This window comes from Podarcis gaigeae, assembly GCF_964106915.1.
Source record: "Podarcis gaigeae genome assembly, chromosome: 1".
Lineage (NCBI taxonomy): Eukaryota > Metazoa > Chordata > Lepidosauria > Squamata > Lacertidae > Podarcis > Podarcis gaigeae.
In genome coordinates, this window is record NC_139678.1 from 8627048 (window position 1) to 8644836 (window position 17789).

The window sequence follows — 17789 nt, forward strand, 5'->3', positions numbered from 1 at the left end:
CTTCCCTAAACAGGGCTGCCTTCAGATGTCTTCTAAAAGTTTGGTAGTTATTTTTCTCTTTGACATATGATGGGAGGGTGTTCCACAGGGCAGGCACCACTACTGAGAAGGCCCTCTGCCTGGTTCCCTGTAACTTGGCTTCTCGCAGGGAGGGAACCGCCAGAAGGCCCTTGGTGCTGGACCTCAGTGTCCGGGAAGAATGATGGAGGTGGAGATGCTCCTTCAGGTATACTGGACTGAGGCAGTTTAGGGCTTTAAAGGTCAGCACCAACACTTTGAATTGTGCTCGGAAACATACTGGGTCTTTCAAGTGTAGGTCTTTCAAGACCGGTGTTATGTGGTCTCTGCGGCCGCTCCCAGTCACCAGTCTAGCTGCCGCATTTTGGATTAGTTGTAGTTTCCAGGTCACCTTCAAAGGGAGCCCCACATAGAGCACATTGCAGGAGTCCAAGCAGGAGATAACTAGAGCATGCACCACTCTGGCGAGGCAGGCAGGTAGGGTCTCATCCTGCGTACCAGATGGAGCTGATAAACAGCTGCCCTGGACACAGAATTGACCTGTGCCTCCATGGACAGCTGTTTTAAATTTGTGTGCTCTTAACAGCAGGCCAAAGAAGCAAAATCAGTGGCCGATTTGCACCTTGATTTATTCTAAGAGCCCCCTAAAATCTGAGCCATCTTTTCAGTTCGGGCTAATTCGTTGCGGCACTTTTCCCCGAAGTGTGTTGCACGTACCCCCAGGATACATGAAAGGGTTTCAAATGATATATATAACAGAATTTCTGTATTTTACTTTATCATAGGTTTTTTAGCTGCAGAAAACAATTCTGAGATGAAATAGTACAGTATTAAGAAAACGAACCCCAAATTATCTTTGCCCAAGATGGGATGCACCATAGAATCATAGAATTGTAACCTCATTTAGACTTTTTGTACAAAAAGGAAAACGAATTAATCTATTTGGGAAAATATTGCCTAACAAAAAGAAGAACAGTTGGGTGTCATTCTACAGCGAATATTTTGAATAATTTCTTTTATGCAGCCGACAATTGGAAAAATCAGAAATCCCTTTTATTTTTATTTTCTTCTATTTATTTCCTTTCCTCTTGGTGTTTTCTTTTCTCTTTCATTCTCTGTTTTTATTAAGATCAGTCTCTTTTATCATATGCTATTATGAAAAAGTTTTAATAAAATTTCGTTTAAAATAAAATTTAAAAGAATTGTAGCATTGGAAAGGATCCCAAGGGCCATCTAGTCCACCCCCCTGAAACGGGTAAGCCAAAACTGTATGGAACATGTTGATTCCCACCATTGTCTCATTCATCTGCACCAACCTTTGCCAACCTGGTGCCCTCCACTTATTTTGGACCTCAATTCCCATTAGCCCCAGGCCAGCACAATGCTATACCTTTAACAGCTGCATAGGAGGGGGAATATTGGCAGGTGTGGCCTCTCATATAGGGGTGAGGAATGATGCTTCTGCCCAGGGACAACACCAGCTCCTGGAACCCTGGGCAACTCTGAGGATCTCTTTGTCTTCGTGGGGTCTACTGCAGACACCTGCTTTGGCTGCCATCACTTCACCATAAAAGATTGTCTTTTCCCCCCTTGCTTAGCACTAGGTGGCTGGATCTTTTAATTGCCTGCAAGGCTCTTGATCAGGGGTAAGCAAACCTTTTCAGCAGGGGGCCAGTCCACTGTCCCTCAGACCTTGTGGGGGGTTGGACTATATTTTGGAAAAAAAATATGAACGAATTCCTATGCCCCACAAATAACCCAGAGAAACATTTTAAATAAAAGGACATATTCTGCTCATGTAAAAACACCAGGCAGGCCCCACAAATAACCCAGAGATGCATTTTCAATAAAAGGACACATTCGAGAGCCAGTGTGGTGTAGTGGTTAAGAGCGGTGGACTCGTAATCTGGGGAACCGGGTTCGCGTCTCCGCTCCTCCACATGCAGCTGCTGGGTGACCTTGGGCTAGTCACACTTCTTGAAGTCTCTCAGCCCCACTCACCTCACAGAGTGTTTGTTGTAGGGGAGGAAGGGAAAGGAGAATGTTAGCCGCTTTGAGACTCCTTAGGGTAGTGATAAAGCGGGATATCAAATCCAAACTCCTCCTCCTCCTCCTCTACTCATGTAAAAACACGCTGATTCCTGGACCATCTGCGGACCGGATTTAGAAGGTGATTGGGTCTTAAGTTTGCCTACCCATGCTCTTGATCTAGCAGGGTGCTAACTTGAATAAAATATTGTGGGGGGGGGAGAGTAAGCACAATTGATCACATGACACAGTGCACGCACGCTATTTGAATGTCAATGCCCATCAGCTTGGGGTGGGGGCAGTCCCCTCAAATATTCTATTGGGGGGCGAAGGGACCTCGACCGCTAGGGAGTTGGCACCTATGTGATCTAGCCCCATTCTGGGGCCCTGTGTGACACAAAAAAGGGTGCTATTATTAATTTGTTATAATATAACAAAAGTGTGGAGCAGTGGCATAATAAAGAGGAACATTGGAATTATAACAATATAATAACAGAGTGGAATGGTGTACCATGGGAGGTTGTGGACTCTCCTTCCTTGGAGGCTTTTAGGCAGAAGTTGAATGGCCATCTGTCGTGGCTGTGTTGGCTGAGATTCCCGCATTGCAGGGGGTTGGACTAGATGGCCTTTGGGGTCCCTTCGAACCCTATGATTTTATGGCTGGGAGCACATGAACAGTGCATGCTAAGGCAAAGCATTGATTGTGCACCTCTAATTTACTAGACAGCATCTTAAAAAGCAGAGACATCACCTTGCCAACAAAGGTCCGTATAGTAAAAGCTATGGTTTTCCCAGTAGTGATGTATAGAAGTGAGAGCTGGACCATAAAGAAGGCTGGTCGCCGAAGAATTGATGCTTTTGAATTCTGGTGCTGGAGGAGACTCTTGAGAGTCCCATGGACTGCAAGGAGATCAAACCTATCCATTCTGATGGAAATCAGCCCTGAGTGCTCACTGGAAGGACAGATCGTGAAGCTGAGGCTCCAATACTTTGGCCACCTCATGAGAAGAGAAGACTCCCTGGAAAAGACCCTGATGTTGGGAAAGATGGAGGGCACAAGGAGAAGGGGACGGGAGAGGACAAGATGGTTGGACAGTGTTCTCGAAGCTACCAGCATGAGTTTGACCAAACTGCGGGAGGCAGTGGAAGACAGGAGTGCCTGGCGTGCTCTGGTCCAGGGGGTCACGAAGAGTCGGACACGACTAAACGACTAAACAACAGCAACATCAAATTTAGTACCAGCACAATAGAGGATATACTGATAAGGGATAGAGGAACTTGCAAGGCAAATTACGGAAATGGACCGGAGATGCAATGTGTGAATAACAGTGACACCTGGTGATGTGTCAAAGTACTGCCAGGCAATGTGTGGGTTAGCTTCGCTTCTCACATCTGAAGGGAGGAAGAACTCCTGTCCTTTCACCTGAACAGATTTCCCCAAGCTAGTGCCCTCCAGATACTTTGGAAAGCAACTCCCACCAGCCCAAACGCATGCACACTTATTCAGAGTAAACCCTACGGACTTAAGCAGGACATGCTTACACCTAAGTGACCAGAAGTTGCCTCGGAAAGGATATTGTGGAGTTGGAAAAGATTCAGGAAAGGGCAACCAAAATCGATCAAGGGGATGAAGTGAGGAAAGTCGTAGCAGCTGGGACCTTTTAATGGTGGGGGGGGAGGAGATGTATAAACAGTGGCGTAGCGTGGGGGGTGCAGGGGGGGCCGGCCGCACCGGGCGCAACATCTGGGGGTTAGGGGTAGGGGTAGGGTTAGGGGGCGCAAATCCACGGGTTAGGGGACGCAAATTACTTGCCTTGCCCCGGGTGCTGACCACCTACGCTACGCCACTGTGTATGAAAGGGGACATGATAGAGGTGTGTAAGATGTTGCATGAGGTGAATAAAGTGGGTAGAGAGACATTTTTCTTCTTCATAATACAGTGGTACCTTGACTCTCAATCCGTTCTGGAAGTCCATTCCAAAACCAAAGCGTTCAAAAACCAAGGTACACTTTCCCATAGAAATTAATGCAACATGGATTAATCCATTCCAGACTTTTAAAAACAACCCCTAAAACAGCAATTTAACTTGAAATTTTCTATCTAACAAGACCACTGATCCGTAAAATGAAAGCAATAAACAATGTACTGCAGTCACACAATCAATCAACTGGTAGCTGAACTGGGTTCCACACAGTCACAAAAACAAAACAAAAAAGCTGCAAAAACAAAAACGCAAAATAAACAGCAAAAACAGACAGACCTCAACGTAACACTCAAAATGGAAGTGTGGCACTCAAATCGGAAGCGTAAAACTCAAAATGGAGCCTGTTCGGCTTCTGAAAAAAGTTCACAAACCTTAACACTTCTGGGTTTGTAGTGTTTGGGTTCCAAGTTGTTTGAGTACCAAGGCGTTCGAGAACCAAGGTACCATTGTGCTGCAATTCAGGACCATCTCATGAAGCAGGATGTTGCAAGATTCAGGACAGACAGAATTAAATGTGTGCTGTGTGAAGAAATATTTTAAGAATGGAATTTGCTCCCATGGCAGGCAGTGATGAGCACTAACCTGGACACCTGTAAAAGAGGATGGCACAAATTCATGGAGGAGAATAAGGCTATCTGTGACTGTCAGAGGCAGTATGGAAGGTGCAAGGCTGGCAAAGGCTGCCACTGCTGGCTTCAGTTCTTATCACTTTATCCTCTTTGTAAACCACTTTAGAGTTTTGTGGTTTATACTTAACCACCAATTTTATGCAACAAAAATAAAATGGGGGGAAATTGCCAAAGGCTGCCTGAGATTTTATCGAAGTAAAAAAAGGTACAGGACCCCTGACAGTTAAGTCTAGTTGCAGATGACTCTGGGATTGTGGCACTCATCTTGCTTTACTGGCCGAGGGAGCCGATGTTTGTCCGCAGACAGAGCAGTGCACAGAAACACTGTTTACCTTCCCGCCGGAGTGGTACCTATTTATCTACTTGTACTTCAATGTGCTTTCGAACTGGTAGGTTGGCAGGAGCTGGGACTGAGCAACGGGAGCTCACCCCGTCGCAGGGTTTCTCTCCGACCTTCCAATCGGCAAGCCCAAGTATTTGTTTTTGTTTTTTATGGCTGTTTTTAGCAAGTCTTGCTTTTGTCTGGAAGCTGCCTTAAGTCCCGTAGGGGGGAAAGACGGTGTATAAACAAATAAAAATATACTAAATAAGAACATTAAGTTTGCAGATGATACAACGGTGGTTGGTTTAATCACAGCTGGAGAGGGGGAGGCGGCCTTTAGGAAGGAATTTGAGCAGTTGGGGGAGTGGTGCAGGAAAAACAACTTACTCCTTAACTTAAAGAAAACAAAAGAGATTATTGTGGACTTTAGGAAATGTAAATTGAATATTCAGCCACTTATTATTGAGGGAAAGTGTGTGGAACAGGTCTCGGTGTTTCGATTTCTGGGAATGGAGTTGAGAGATGACCTAACCTGGGGAGAAAACAGTAAACACCTGATGAAGAGAGCACAGCAGAGGTTATATTTTCTGAGAATCCTCTGGAAAAATAATCTCAAAGGACCTGTTGATGGCATTTTACCATTGTACTGCTGAGAGTGTATTAACTTATGGTCTGTGTGTGTGGTTTGGGAACTGCACGGCCAGGGGAAAAAGCAATGCTGTCCAGGGTTGTAAAGATTGCGGAGAGAATAATTGGTTGCATTCTTCCCACCTTGGATCAAATCTATGCCTCCAGGTGTCACAAGAAAGCTGCAGAGATAGTGAAGGATAGTGCACCCCAGAAATGATCTCTTTCAGCCTCTGCCTTCTGGAAGAAGGTTGTTGTTGTTTAGTCATTTAGTCATGTCCGACTCTTCGTGACCCCATGGACCATAGAACGCCAGGCACCTCTGTCCTCCACTGCTTCCTGCAGTTTGGTCAAACTCATGCTGGTAACCTCGAAAACACTATCCAACCATCTCGTCCTCTGCCGTCCCCTTCTCCTTGTGCCCTCCATCTTTCCCAACATCAGGGTCTTCTCCAGGGTGTCTTCTCTTCTCATGAGGTGGCCAAAGTACTGGAGCCTCAGCTTCACAATATGTCCTTCCAGTGAGCACTCAGGGTTGATTTCCTTCAGTATGGAGAGGTTTGATCTTCTTGCAGTCCATGGGACTCTCAAGAGTCTCCTCCAGCACCATAATTCAGAAGCATCAATTCTTCGGCAATCAGCCTTCTTTATGGTCCAGCTCTCACTTCCATACATCACTACTGGGAAAACCATAGCTTTAACTATACGGACCTTTGTTGGCAAGGTGATGTCTCTACTTCTCAAGATGCTGTCTAGGCCTGTCATTGCCCTTCTCCCAAGAAGCAGGCGTCTTTTAATTTTGTGGCTGCTGTCACCATCTGCAGTGATCATTGAGCCCAAGAAAGTAAAATCTCTCACTACCTCCATTTCTTCCCCTTCTATTTGCCAGGAGGTGATGGGACCAGTGGCCATGATCTTCGTTTTTTTGATGTTGAGCTTCAGACCATATTTTGCGCTCTCCTCTTTCACCCTCATTAAAAGGTTCTTTAATTCTTCCTCACTTTCTGCCATCAAGGTTGTGTCATCTGCATATCTGAGGTTGTTGATATTTCTTCTGGCAATCTTAATTCCGGCTAGGGATTCATCCAGCCCAGCCTTTCGCATGATGAATTCTGCATATAAGTTAAATAAGCAGGGAGACAAAATACAGCCTTGTCGTACTCCTTTCCCAATTTTGAACCAATCAGTTGTTCCATATCCAGTTCTAACTGTAGCTTCTTGTCCCACATAGAGATTTCTCAGGAGACAGATGAGGTGATCTGGCACTCCCATTTCTTTAAGAACTTGCCATAGTTTGCCGTGGTCGACACAATCAAAGGCTTTTGCATAGTCAATGAAGCAGAAGTAGATGTCTTTCTGGAACTCTCTAGCTTTCTCCATAATCCAGCGCATGTTTGCAATTTGGTCTCTGGTTCCTCTGCCTCTTCTAAATCCAGCTTGCACTTCTGGAAGAAGGTACAGGGTTATAAAGACTAGGACCAGCCGCCTGAAAAACAGTTTCTATCCAAATGCGATTTTGGTTTTAAGATAGATAGATAGATAGATAGATAGATAGATTCTTTATTGTCATTACACAAGTGCAACATTGCACAAGTGCAACGAAATTGGATGCCATCCCTTAAAAACAACAAAAGCAACACAACAACAACAACCAAACAAACCACATTCCAGCCACACCCACACCCACACCCATCAAACTCCCAGGTCACACTATCGAGTTACTGCATTTAAGAAGGCCACAGCTCTTGGATAGAAACTATTTTTCAGTCTATTTGTCCTTGACTTGATGTTTCTGTATCTCCTGCCAGAAGGCAGTAGTACAAACAGACTGTGTCCCGGGTGAGATGCATCCTGCAGGATATTGTTTGCTTTCCTAAGACAGCGGGAACCGTACAGTTCTTCCAAAGATGGGAGGGGATGACCAATAATCCTTTGGGCTGTGGTTATGACCTTCTGGAGCACCTTCCTCTTCCTAGCTGTACAGCTGGAGAACCAGGCACAAATACAGTATGTGAGAATGCTCTCTATGGAGCCTCGGTAGAAGGACACCAGCAGTCTCTCACTCAGATTGTTCTTCTTTAAAAGTCTGAGGAAATAAATTCTCTGCTGGGCCTTCTTCACCAGAGCAGTAGTATTTGCGCTCCAAGTCATGCCCTGATCGATAGTCACTCCCAAAAACCTGAATTCCGCCACCCTCTCCACCCGTTCCCCGTTGATATACAAGGGCTGAATGTCCGCCTTTTTTTTCCTGTAATCCACCACCAATTCCTTGGTCTTAGTCGTATTAAGAGCCAGATTGTTCTCTCCACACCAAGCACAAAGCCGCTCCACCTCGTCCCGATAGGCGGACTCATCCCCTCCTGAAATGAGCCCCACCACCGTAGTGTCATCAGCAAACTTGATGATTTTGTTGCTGGAATAAATGGCTGTACAATCATACGTATAGAGAGTATAGAGCAGGGGACTCAACACACAACCCTGTGGTGAGCCGGTGTTAAGGCTAAGGGCTGTGGACATATGTGACCCTACTCTAACCCTCTGAGAACGTTCTGACAAAAAGTCCAAAACCCAGAGACAGGTGGAGTTGGAGAGTCCAATCGCCTCTAGCTTGGACACCAGTCTATGGGGGAGGATAGTGTTAAAAGCAGAGCTAAAATCCACAAACAGCAGCCTCACATAACTCCCCGGCTGCTCCAGATGGAACAGAGCAGCATGGAGAGTGGTAGTGATAGCGTCTTCCGTGGATCTATTTGCCCTGTATGCAAACTGGTAGTTGTCAAAAGTTGATGGAAGACAGGAAATAATGTGACGGCGCACCAGTTTCTCAAAACACTTCATGATGATTGGAGTCAGTGCAACTGGTCTGTAGTTGTTCAGACTACTGATTGTGGATTTTTTAGGCAGAGGAACAATAGTTGACGACTTCAGGCAGGGTGGGACAATAGACTGGTGTAAGGACTTGTTGAAGATCTTAGTAAAGACCCTCGCCAGCTGATCCGCACAGCCCTTCAACACCTTTCCCGTGATGCCATCAGGTCCAGCAGCCTTCCTCGGATTCACCATCCTCAATACCTGTCTCACCTCATGCTCCTCTACAGTGAATGAGGGGCCCCTATGGGCTGGTGGCTGTAATACCGGCGTCTCAGGTGGCTCCTTCTCGAAGCGAGCAAAGAAGAAGTTAAGCTCCTCCGCCAGCAAAGGGTCACCGTCGACAGCACCAAGGTTAGGTTTGTAGTTGGTAATATGCTGAATCCCCTGCCACATCTGTCTTGTGTTGTTTAACTGTGTTGTTAAACGCAGTATAAGGTAGTCTCTATGGGAGTATATTGTATTTAATTATGTGGTATCAGAGTTTTTAGGGGGCTAACGAGGCTGGGATAGCAGGCTTGTTGGTTTTCGAATGTATGATGTAGATTTTTTCAATTTCATCGTTCTGTATGGCACAATGACAATAAAGATTATCCTATCGCATCGTAAATAATTATTTTTATTTTACCCGTGAGCAAAACACGAAACAAACAACCCCCATTGCAACCTGCCTGCCTTTCCGTCCTAATGAACCTGCTCCAGACCTTCAAACCCACCCGCCCCGGAACACCTGTCGCATCGGACTCAGGTATGACTGAGCGAGGTTGAATGGAAGCTCCTCCCCGCCGCTCCATTCATTCATTCCAGTCTGTGCGTGGAACCCTGTGACGCCACACACGCCCCTGCCTGCCTGTCGACGCTGGTTGGCTGCTGCTAGGCAGCGGGCGGGGAGAGAGGAGGAGCGTTGCCTAGGCGACGGTAGGCCCCGCTCACGACACACAGCCCGGCCTGGCTTCAGCCAGCATCTCTCGGGGCTCCAGGTAGGTTGAGCGGCCGCCAGGGAGGAGGAGTGGGTTACCTGCCGTTGCTAGGCAACTGCCTTGCGCCTCCTTCCTCCCCCATATCTGGCACCCCGCCCGAGAGAGGGAAGGGACTGACCTCGCTGTTACCCTCTTTCTATTTCCCCTTCCCATGGGCTAGCTGCGTTGTACATCCTTTTCCTTGCCCTATGCAAAGAGGGGTTGCTTCTCCCCACAACTTAGGAGAGCATGCATGAAGTCTCTTACCCCGGATTAGTTCTGCAAATTTTCTGTTTTCTTCATGTGTTGTGAACTTCCGATACAGGGCAGCGTACAGATGTAATAAATCAGTAAAACAAACTTTAAAATATCTACTCGGCAGCAAGCCCTATTGATTTCAGTGGATGTTACTCCCGGGTAAGTGGGGTTAGGATTGCAGCTGTTGTAGAAAAAAAGGTGGACATTTTTCCTGCACTTTGGGGGGAAGGATTTTTTTATTTTAGTGACCCCTGAAACTGGATTTCCACAGCTGTGTCCATACCTCATTTTATTTTATGCCTTTCCATGGTTGCAACTGTTCTTAAGGTGGCTTACACCGCGCAGAAAGCTTTCCATAAATACAAGCGTAAGTAGTAATAAACAATAAATAAAATGCATTGAAAAGCACCCCCACCAAACGGAACCATTTCCATGTAAATCGTAACAGATTTAAAAATAAAGGTACAAAAAATAATAATCAAAAAGTACCCAAGGCAGGGAGCAGCTTTTCCAGGATTCGCAGCCAAGATGGGATTTAGTTTGCTGCTTAAAAGAATTTGTAATGGCCTTATAAAATATAAAACAAAACCCTCAGGTTTGAGGTGGCTGGAAGGAGGCGGAAGGGGACAGAATGAATGGAGATTGTGACCCTGTTAGTGATTGTAAGTGTGGAATCATAATATATTGTTAAGGAATGCTCCTTTGTTTTGGATTGTTTAATGGGAGTTCTTTTGGAATATTGTTGTTTTAAAGTTCTTCCCAGGTTTGCCATATACTGCAAATTTTAGCATTATTAATAATAGTGATAACATACAGCCTTTGGGGTGTGTCACTGTTATTTCTGTATTGCAGATTTCTTTGTTGGGGGGCAAGGGAAAATAGTTGTGTGCCTGAGGTCACCAGGTGATTTTGTGCGGGACATTTCAGTGAGGAATTTTTTCATCTCACATCCTTGGATGCTGTACTATGTGTTTCACAGTGTCTTCGAATCCACTGGAAGCAAACGGGAAGGAAAGATAGGGCCTTCTCTGTGTCAACTCCTAAACTGTGCAACTCCCTCCCCAAAGAGGTATGTCTGACACCTTAGAGAATTGTAGAACTGGAAGGAGCCCAAGGGTAATCTAGTCCAACCCCCTGTGTTCGAATTTGCTCCTGATTTTCATTAAATCTTTATTTATTCTTATGCTGCTCTTTGTTCCCCCTGGTCCCCAAAGTTGCGAATAGTTGGAATATAATGAAAAAACAGTAAAACACAATGCAAATAGTCAAAATCTCCATATATGCGCGCACACATATAAATATTTAACAGTGAGGAGGATACACATAATAGCCTAGTTATTGGGAAAAGCTGTATGAAAATACAGCAATGGAAGAGGCAGATGTACTTTATGAGGTGGAGAATTCCAGAGGTTGGAGGTTGCTATGGAGTCTTGCATATTCATTTATTTTAACTATTGTTTATATGGATTACTAGGGACGCGGGTGGCGCTGTGGGTTAAACCACAAAGCCTAGGACTTGCCGATCAGAAGGTTGGCGGTTCGAATCCCCACAGCGGAGTGAGCTCTACTGCCAACCTAGTAGTTTGAAAGCACGTCAAAGTGCAAGTAGATAAATAGGTACCGCTCCGGTGGGAAGGTAAACGGCGTTTCCGTGCGCTGCTCTGGTTCACCAGAAGTGGCTTAGTCATGCTGGCCACATGACCCGGAAGCTGTCTGCGGACAAACGCCGGCTCCCTCAGCCTATAGAGCGAGATGAGCGCGCAACCCCAGAGTCGGTCACAACTGGACCTAATGGTCAGGGGTCCCATTACCTTTTTATATGGATTACTATTTAAAAAACGGAGGGGGGAGCCATGTGCTTTAAATGTATGGTGCATTTGTGACCTTAGACTGAGGAAATGGAATAGGGCGGAAAGGTTAACACCGCCCCCTCCTACCTCTGCCTGATCCAATTTGAGTGGCCCTGCAGCTCTTTCCAACCAAATGTAGAAATACCAGGAGATTCAGTGGAAATGGTTCATCTGTTTGGTGCCTGCAGGAAGCTGGCCCGGCTTCCTCTGCCCCAGAGGCTCCTCTCTCCAGATGCAAATAGGAGTGGTGTGGCAATATATACCGTATTTTTCGCTCTATAACACGCACCCGACCATAACACGCACATAGTTTTTAGAGGAGGAAAACAAGAAAAAAAATATTCTAAATGAAACAGTGGATGTATGATTTTTGTGGTTCATGCTATGGCCACAGACATGTGATCTGACAGTGAGTTTGGAGTAGCCCAATGCAAAAATCCTGAGGATCCATGTGGATCCGTGCTTTGTAACCACGTTTTTGCGCCACTGTGACCCTAGGCAACAGTGGGTGCGTGATTTTTTTGGTGCAAGATGTAGCCATGAACATGCTATGTGATCTGATGGTGAATTTGGGGTGACCCAATGCAAAAATCCTGAGGATCCATGTGGATCCGTGCTTTGTAACCACGTTTTTGCACCATTGTGGCCCCAGGCCACAGTGGGTGCGTGATTTTTTTGGTGCAGGCTGTAGCCATGGACATGCTATGTTATCTGATGGTGAATTTGGGGTGACCCAGTGCAAAGATCCTGTGGATCCATGCTTTGTAACCACGTTTTTGCACCATTGCAGCCCCAGGCAACAGTGGGTGCGTGATTTTTTTGGTACAGACTGTAGCCATGGACATGTAATGTGATCTGATGGTGAATTTGGGGTGACCCAATGCAAAAATCCTGAGGATCCATGTGGATCCGTGCTTTGTCACCACGTTTTAAATGGGGAGGGAAGGAAAAACACAGAAGGGACAAGAAGCACAAGAGGGGTGTGTGGAGAAGCAGCTGGCTAAGAATGCAGGGGAGGAGTTTAACGGGGTGGGGGGGAGGAAAGGAAGGCAAAAGTCCCCCCCCCCCAAGCCAGCCCTCTCTCTCTCTCTCCGACCTGCATGTTTTTCTGCTGCCTGCGAGTCCCTAGAGCACGGAGAGGAGGAGGTGGTGGGCTGGAGCCTGCACGCAGTGTGACTAGGAAAGAATTAGAAGGAAGGACTCGATCCTTTCCTTAACCCTCTGCTTGCCAGGAGGGCAGGGGATTCCCTGCTCTTTGTTGAGTTTGAGCAAACGCAGCAACAGAAGCGGGAGGGCAGTAAGACCCTGAGGCAGAATGCAGGAAAGCAGCAGCTTCCGCATTCCCTCCGCCCGCCTGCCCGATCTTATTTTTGCCTTATTTTTGCCCCTGCGCTCCAGCGAGTCAGCTCCAGGGACCACACATTCGCTCCATAACACGCACAGACATTTCCCCTTACTTTTTAGGAGAAAAAACCTGCGTGTTATAGAGCGAAATTTACGGTACTACCTTGTCCTTCCCCTCCCCCTCTACCATCTCCCGCACCACCCCGGGGATGGGAAAGCTGGGAATCAACTCTCCACATGAACAGAGCTCCCTGCATGTTGAAAGGTAGCTGCTTGGTCCTCTCTGACACTTGTAGGATGCCTGGAAATCACCCCCCACCCCCTGGGTGCGCTCAGGTGAAGAAGAACCACAGGACTTGTGGAAGTTTGAGCCGCAACCGTTCCGTTCCTCTCCCAGTTATTCTTCCACACTGATTCCCCGCTGTTTTTGAATCACAGCATCTGAAATTGGAGCTGAGAACACATGAACTGGCGCAAAATCGGATGGGACAGGAGGGGAGATTCTCCCCCTTGTCCCCACTTTTGTGTTATCTAAGGAAACAGGCATTCCCAAACCTGAAATACATAATTTTTCTCTTGGTTCTGTAGCCTGTTTCATGTGGGCCTATCAAGGTGATGGCTCTGGAAGTTAACATTGTCGAACACTGTTTTTCCCATTCTAAGATCAGTGGCTTTGACATTTATGTATCTGATTTCTCGACAGATAATTATTTTGCTGTTCTCTTGTCTAGATCCTGTGCTATGATCATTAAGCTGCAATGCTCAGAAGATGATCCAAAGTGATAATCAAAACCAGATTCCTTCTGATGAAATAGTTAAAGAGCTGGTAACTCTTTGATTTATTATTGTAATTGATTGTATAGTTGATCGTATTTTATTTGACTGTGTTTCTTTTCTGTTTGTTTTTTTTAGAATAATATTTATTAAAGTTTTATAGGTTACAAAAAGAAAAAAATAGAAAACACCATATTAAACAAAAACAAAACAACACATCACAATAAGAAAAAAGAAAGGGGAAAAAAAGAAAAAGAAGAAAACAGAAAAATAAAAACAATTAAAAAAACACAGCGAATCTTCCCATAACTTATATTTCATTTGCTTGTTTCCTTGACCTCCTCACACCTCCCTTTTTTGTATTCTACTTCGGTTAGCTAGTTCAGCAAATCCTTTCCATCTTTTCCAATTTTTGGCCTGTAATTTATCTTAATGTAATGTAACTTTACCTTCCCTCCTTTCACCAATTAACAGTCTGTTTTTTCTTAATCCTTTATAACATTTCTGCTAAAACCACATAACTTCATTCCAACATCCTTCTAACATTCCTTAATTTTACAATCTTCTTCCACCGACTCTTCTCCCTGGTCTCGGATTCTGCCAGTCATTTCCGCCAGTTCCATGTAGTCCATCAACTTCATCTGCCATTCTTCCCGGGTGGGTAAATCTTGTGTCTTCCGACTGTGTTTCTTTTCTGAATGTGATTGAGGTCCAGGGTACTTTGACCTTCGTCTAAGAAACATGAGAAGTGTCCTTTTGGCTCAAACTAAAACTTCCTGATACAGGGCTGCCTTCAGATGTCTTCTAAAAGTTATATAGTTCTTTATCTCCTTGACATCCACAGGGAAGGTGCCACTACCGAGAAGGCCCTCTGCCTGGTTCCCTGTAACTTTGCTTCTTGCAATGAGGGAAACAGCAGAAGACCCTCAGAGGAGCTCTGTCCAGGCTAAGCGCTGGGGGTGGAGATGCTCCTTCAGGTATACTGGGCCAAGGCCATTTAGGACTTCAAAGGCCAGCACCAACACTTTGAATTGTGCTTGGAAACATACCGGGAACCAATGAAGATTCTTTAGGACTGCTGTTATATGGTCCCAGTGGCCACTCCCGGTCACCAGTCTAGCTGCTGCATTCTGGATTAGTTATAGTTTCCAAGTGACCTTCAAAGGTAGCCCCACATAGAGCACATTGCAGTAGTCCAAACGGGAGATAACCAGAGCATGCACCACTCTGGAAAGACGGTCTGTGGGCAGGAAGGCACAAGCTAGGGAAACAGGATGCTCCTTCCTATGGAGGTTTATGTGTGTTCGGTAGGTGGCAACACATGCCCAAAAAATTGTACCTAAAAGATGGACAGAAGCTGCCTGTGATAGCCACTCAATACTGCCCACTCTTATAAACAGTGTAAACTCACACCAGCCCTGTGTGAAGAAGTCCTCTTACATTGCACTGTTGGGATAGCCCATCACATGGGAATTTTTTCGTGTCTCTGTGTGTGTTTGTGGTCTCCAAGGAAGGTGCGAAAGGTCCTCACAAATGACTCCCCTAGAATTAAGCACAGCAGTGGTTTGGGTTAAATTCAGCCTTAGCTGCTAATTCCCACCAGACTCTATCCGTCTGACACACAAGGTTTGTGAACAGCTGAAGTGCATCATGGGAGAAAGATGGCAGAACCTCACTTGTTGCTCACACAATTAAGGGGCTACTAAGCCTTCTGATTGTCTCCATTTCGGGGGAAAGTGGCTAAGATGCTTAAGAGCGGTGGGAGGTCATTTGTGATCACATTATATTGTTTGTATACCACCCTTCATCCGTAGATCTTAGGGCAGTTCACCATGATATTCTGATGTGTGAAGGCCAGGTTGGGCTGCCAGTGACCAATCCTAGCATAAAAGACCAGAAAGCTAGATGGCTTCAGAGCTTCCTGTCCTTAGTTACTGATTAGGCTATAATGGGTAGCTGTTGTAAGTTTGTTGTGATCAGAAGAAAAGTTGGCACCTCCCTTTCCATGGAGGCGCAGGTTGTAGCCACAGCAAAGGTGGCATTTTTCCATCTCTGCCGTATCAAGCAGTTGGTCCCTTACCTTTCTCGCCCTGATCTGGCCACAGTGATCCATGCGACGGTCACCTCCAGGCTTGATTATTGTAACTTGCTCTATGCGGGGCTGCCCTTGAAGCTGACCCAGAAACTCCAGCAGGTGCAGAATGCCGCGGCGAGGCTCCTTACGGGGTCCTTGCTGCGGGACCACATTCATCCAGTGCTTTACCAGCTGCACTGGCTCCTGGTGGAGTACAGGGTCAAGTTTAAGGTGCTGGTTTTGACCTATGCGGCCTAGGACCCTCTACCTACGGGACCACCTCTCCTGGTATGCCGCGCGGAGGACCTTAAGGTCCACAAATAACAACACTTTGGAGGTCCTGAGCCGCAAGGTGGTTAGATTGGTCTCAACTAGGGCCAGGGCCTTTTCAGTACTGGCCCTGACTTGGTGGAACGCTCTGTCACAAGAGACTAGGGCCCTGCAGGATTTGACATCTTTCTTTTTTAAAAAAATAATATTTATTAACAGTTTAAAGACTATAAAAGAAAGAAAAAGAATTCAACAAAACAATACAATACAAAAACAAAAACACTACGTAACACTAACACTAAAACATTGAATTAACAAAACACAACAAACACAATTTAAAACACATCCAATAATTTCAGTATCTTATCTTTCATTCACTTGTTTCCACGACCTCCTCACACCTCCCTTTTTGTATTCCACTTCAATTAACTGTTTCAGCAGTTCCTTTCCATCTTCCTCAGTTTTCTGTCCTGTAATTTATCTTAACTTATTCTAACCTTATTTTTTCCCTTTAATACATTAAAAATATGCCAATGTGCCAGCAAGTTTGGAAAACTCAGCAGTGGCCAGAAGATTGGAGAAGATCAGTCTACATCCCAATCCCAAAGAAGGGCAGTGCCAAAGAATGCTCCAGCTACCGCACAATTGCACTCATTTCACACGCTAGCAAGGTTATGCTTAAAATTCTACAAGGAAGGCTCAAGCAGTATGTGGACCGAGAACTCCCAGAAGTGCAAGCTGGATTTAGAAGAGGCAGAGGAACCAGAGACCAAATTGCAAACATGCGCTGGATTATGGAGAAAGCTAGAGAGTTCCAGAAAGACATCTACTTCTGCTTCATTGACTATGCAAAAGCCTTTGACTGTGTCGACCACGGCAAACTATGGCAAGTTCTTAAAGAAATGGGAGTGCTAGATCACCTCATCTGTCTCCTGAGAAATCTCTATGTGGGACAAGAAGCTACAGTTAGAACTGGATATGGTACAACTGATTGGTTCAAAATTGGGAAAGGAGTACGACAAGGCTGTATTTTGTCTCCCTGCTTATTTAACTTATATGCAGAATTCATCATGCGAAAGGCTGGGCTGGATGAATCCCTAGCTGGAATTAAGATTGCCAGAAGAAATATCAACAACCTCAGATATGCAGATGACACAACCTTGATGGCAGAAAGTGAGGAGGAATTAAAGAACCTTTTAATGAGGGTGAAAGAGGAGAGCGCAAAATATGGTCTGAAGCTCAACATCAAAAAAACGAAGATCATGGTCACTGGTCCCATCACCTCCTGGCAAATAGAAGGGGAAGAAATGGAGGTAGCGAGAGATTTTACTTTCTTGGGCTCAATGATCACTGCAGATGGTGACAGCAGCCACGAAATTAAAAGACGCCTGCTTCTTGGGAGAAGGGCAATGACAGGCCTAGACAGCATCTTGAGAAGTAGAGACATCACCTTGCCAACAAAGGTTCGTATAGTTAAAGCTATGGTTTTCCCAGTAGTGATGTATGGAAGTGAGAGCTGGACCATAAAGAAGGCTGATCGCCGAAGAATTGATGCTTTTGAATTATGGTGCTGGAGAGTCCCATGGACTGCAAGAAGATCAAACCTCTCCATACTGAAGGAAATCAACCCTGAGTGCTCACTGGAAGGACAGATTGTGAAGCTGAGGCTCCAGTACTTTGGCCACCTCATGAGAAGAGAAGACTCCCTGGAGAAGACCCTGATGTTGGGAAAGATGGAGGGCACAAGGAGAAGGGGGCGACAGAGGACGAGATGGTTGGATAG

The 17789-nt window shown here is 45.7% G+C and overlaps 1 protein-coding gene across 4 annotated transcripts in view; it reads left to right on the forward strand.

Moving 5' to 3' along the window:
- The first annotated feature begins 9378 nt into the window (after nucleotides 1-9378).
- LRRC9 (leucine rich repeat containing 9) overlaps nucleotides 9379-17789 on the forward strand; it is a 74061-nt gene continuing 65650 nt past the window's right edge. For 2 of the 4 annotated variants that reach the window (XM_083730995.1, XM_083730994.1), the window contains exons 1-3: nucleotides 9388-9457; nucleotides 10674-10763; nucleotides 13620-13714. In XM_083730995.1, the coding sequence (XP_083587121.1) occupies nucleotides 13658-13714 (57 nt within the window). In that variant the 5' untranslated portion in view covers nucleotides 9388-9457; nucleotides 10674-10763; nucleotides 13620-13657. Of the gene's footprint in view, nucleotides 9458-10673; nucleotides 10764-13619; nucleotides 13715-17789 lie in introns of all 4 variants that reach the window. The other 2 variants (XM_083730997.1, XM_083730996.1) reach the window with 2 other exon arrangements.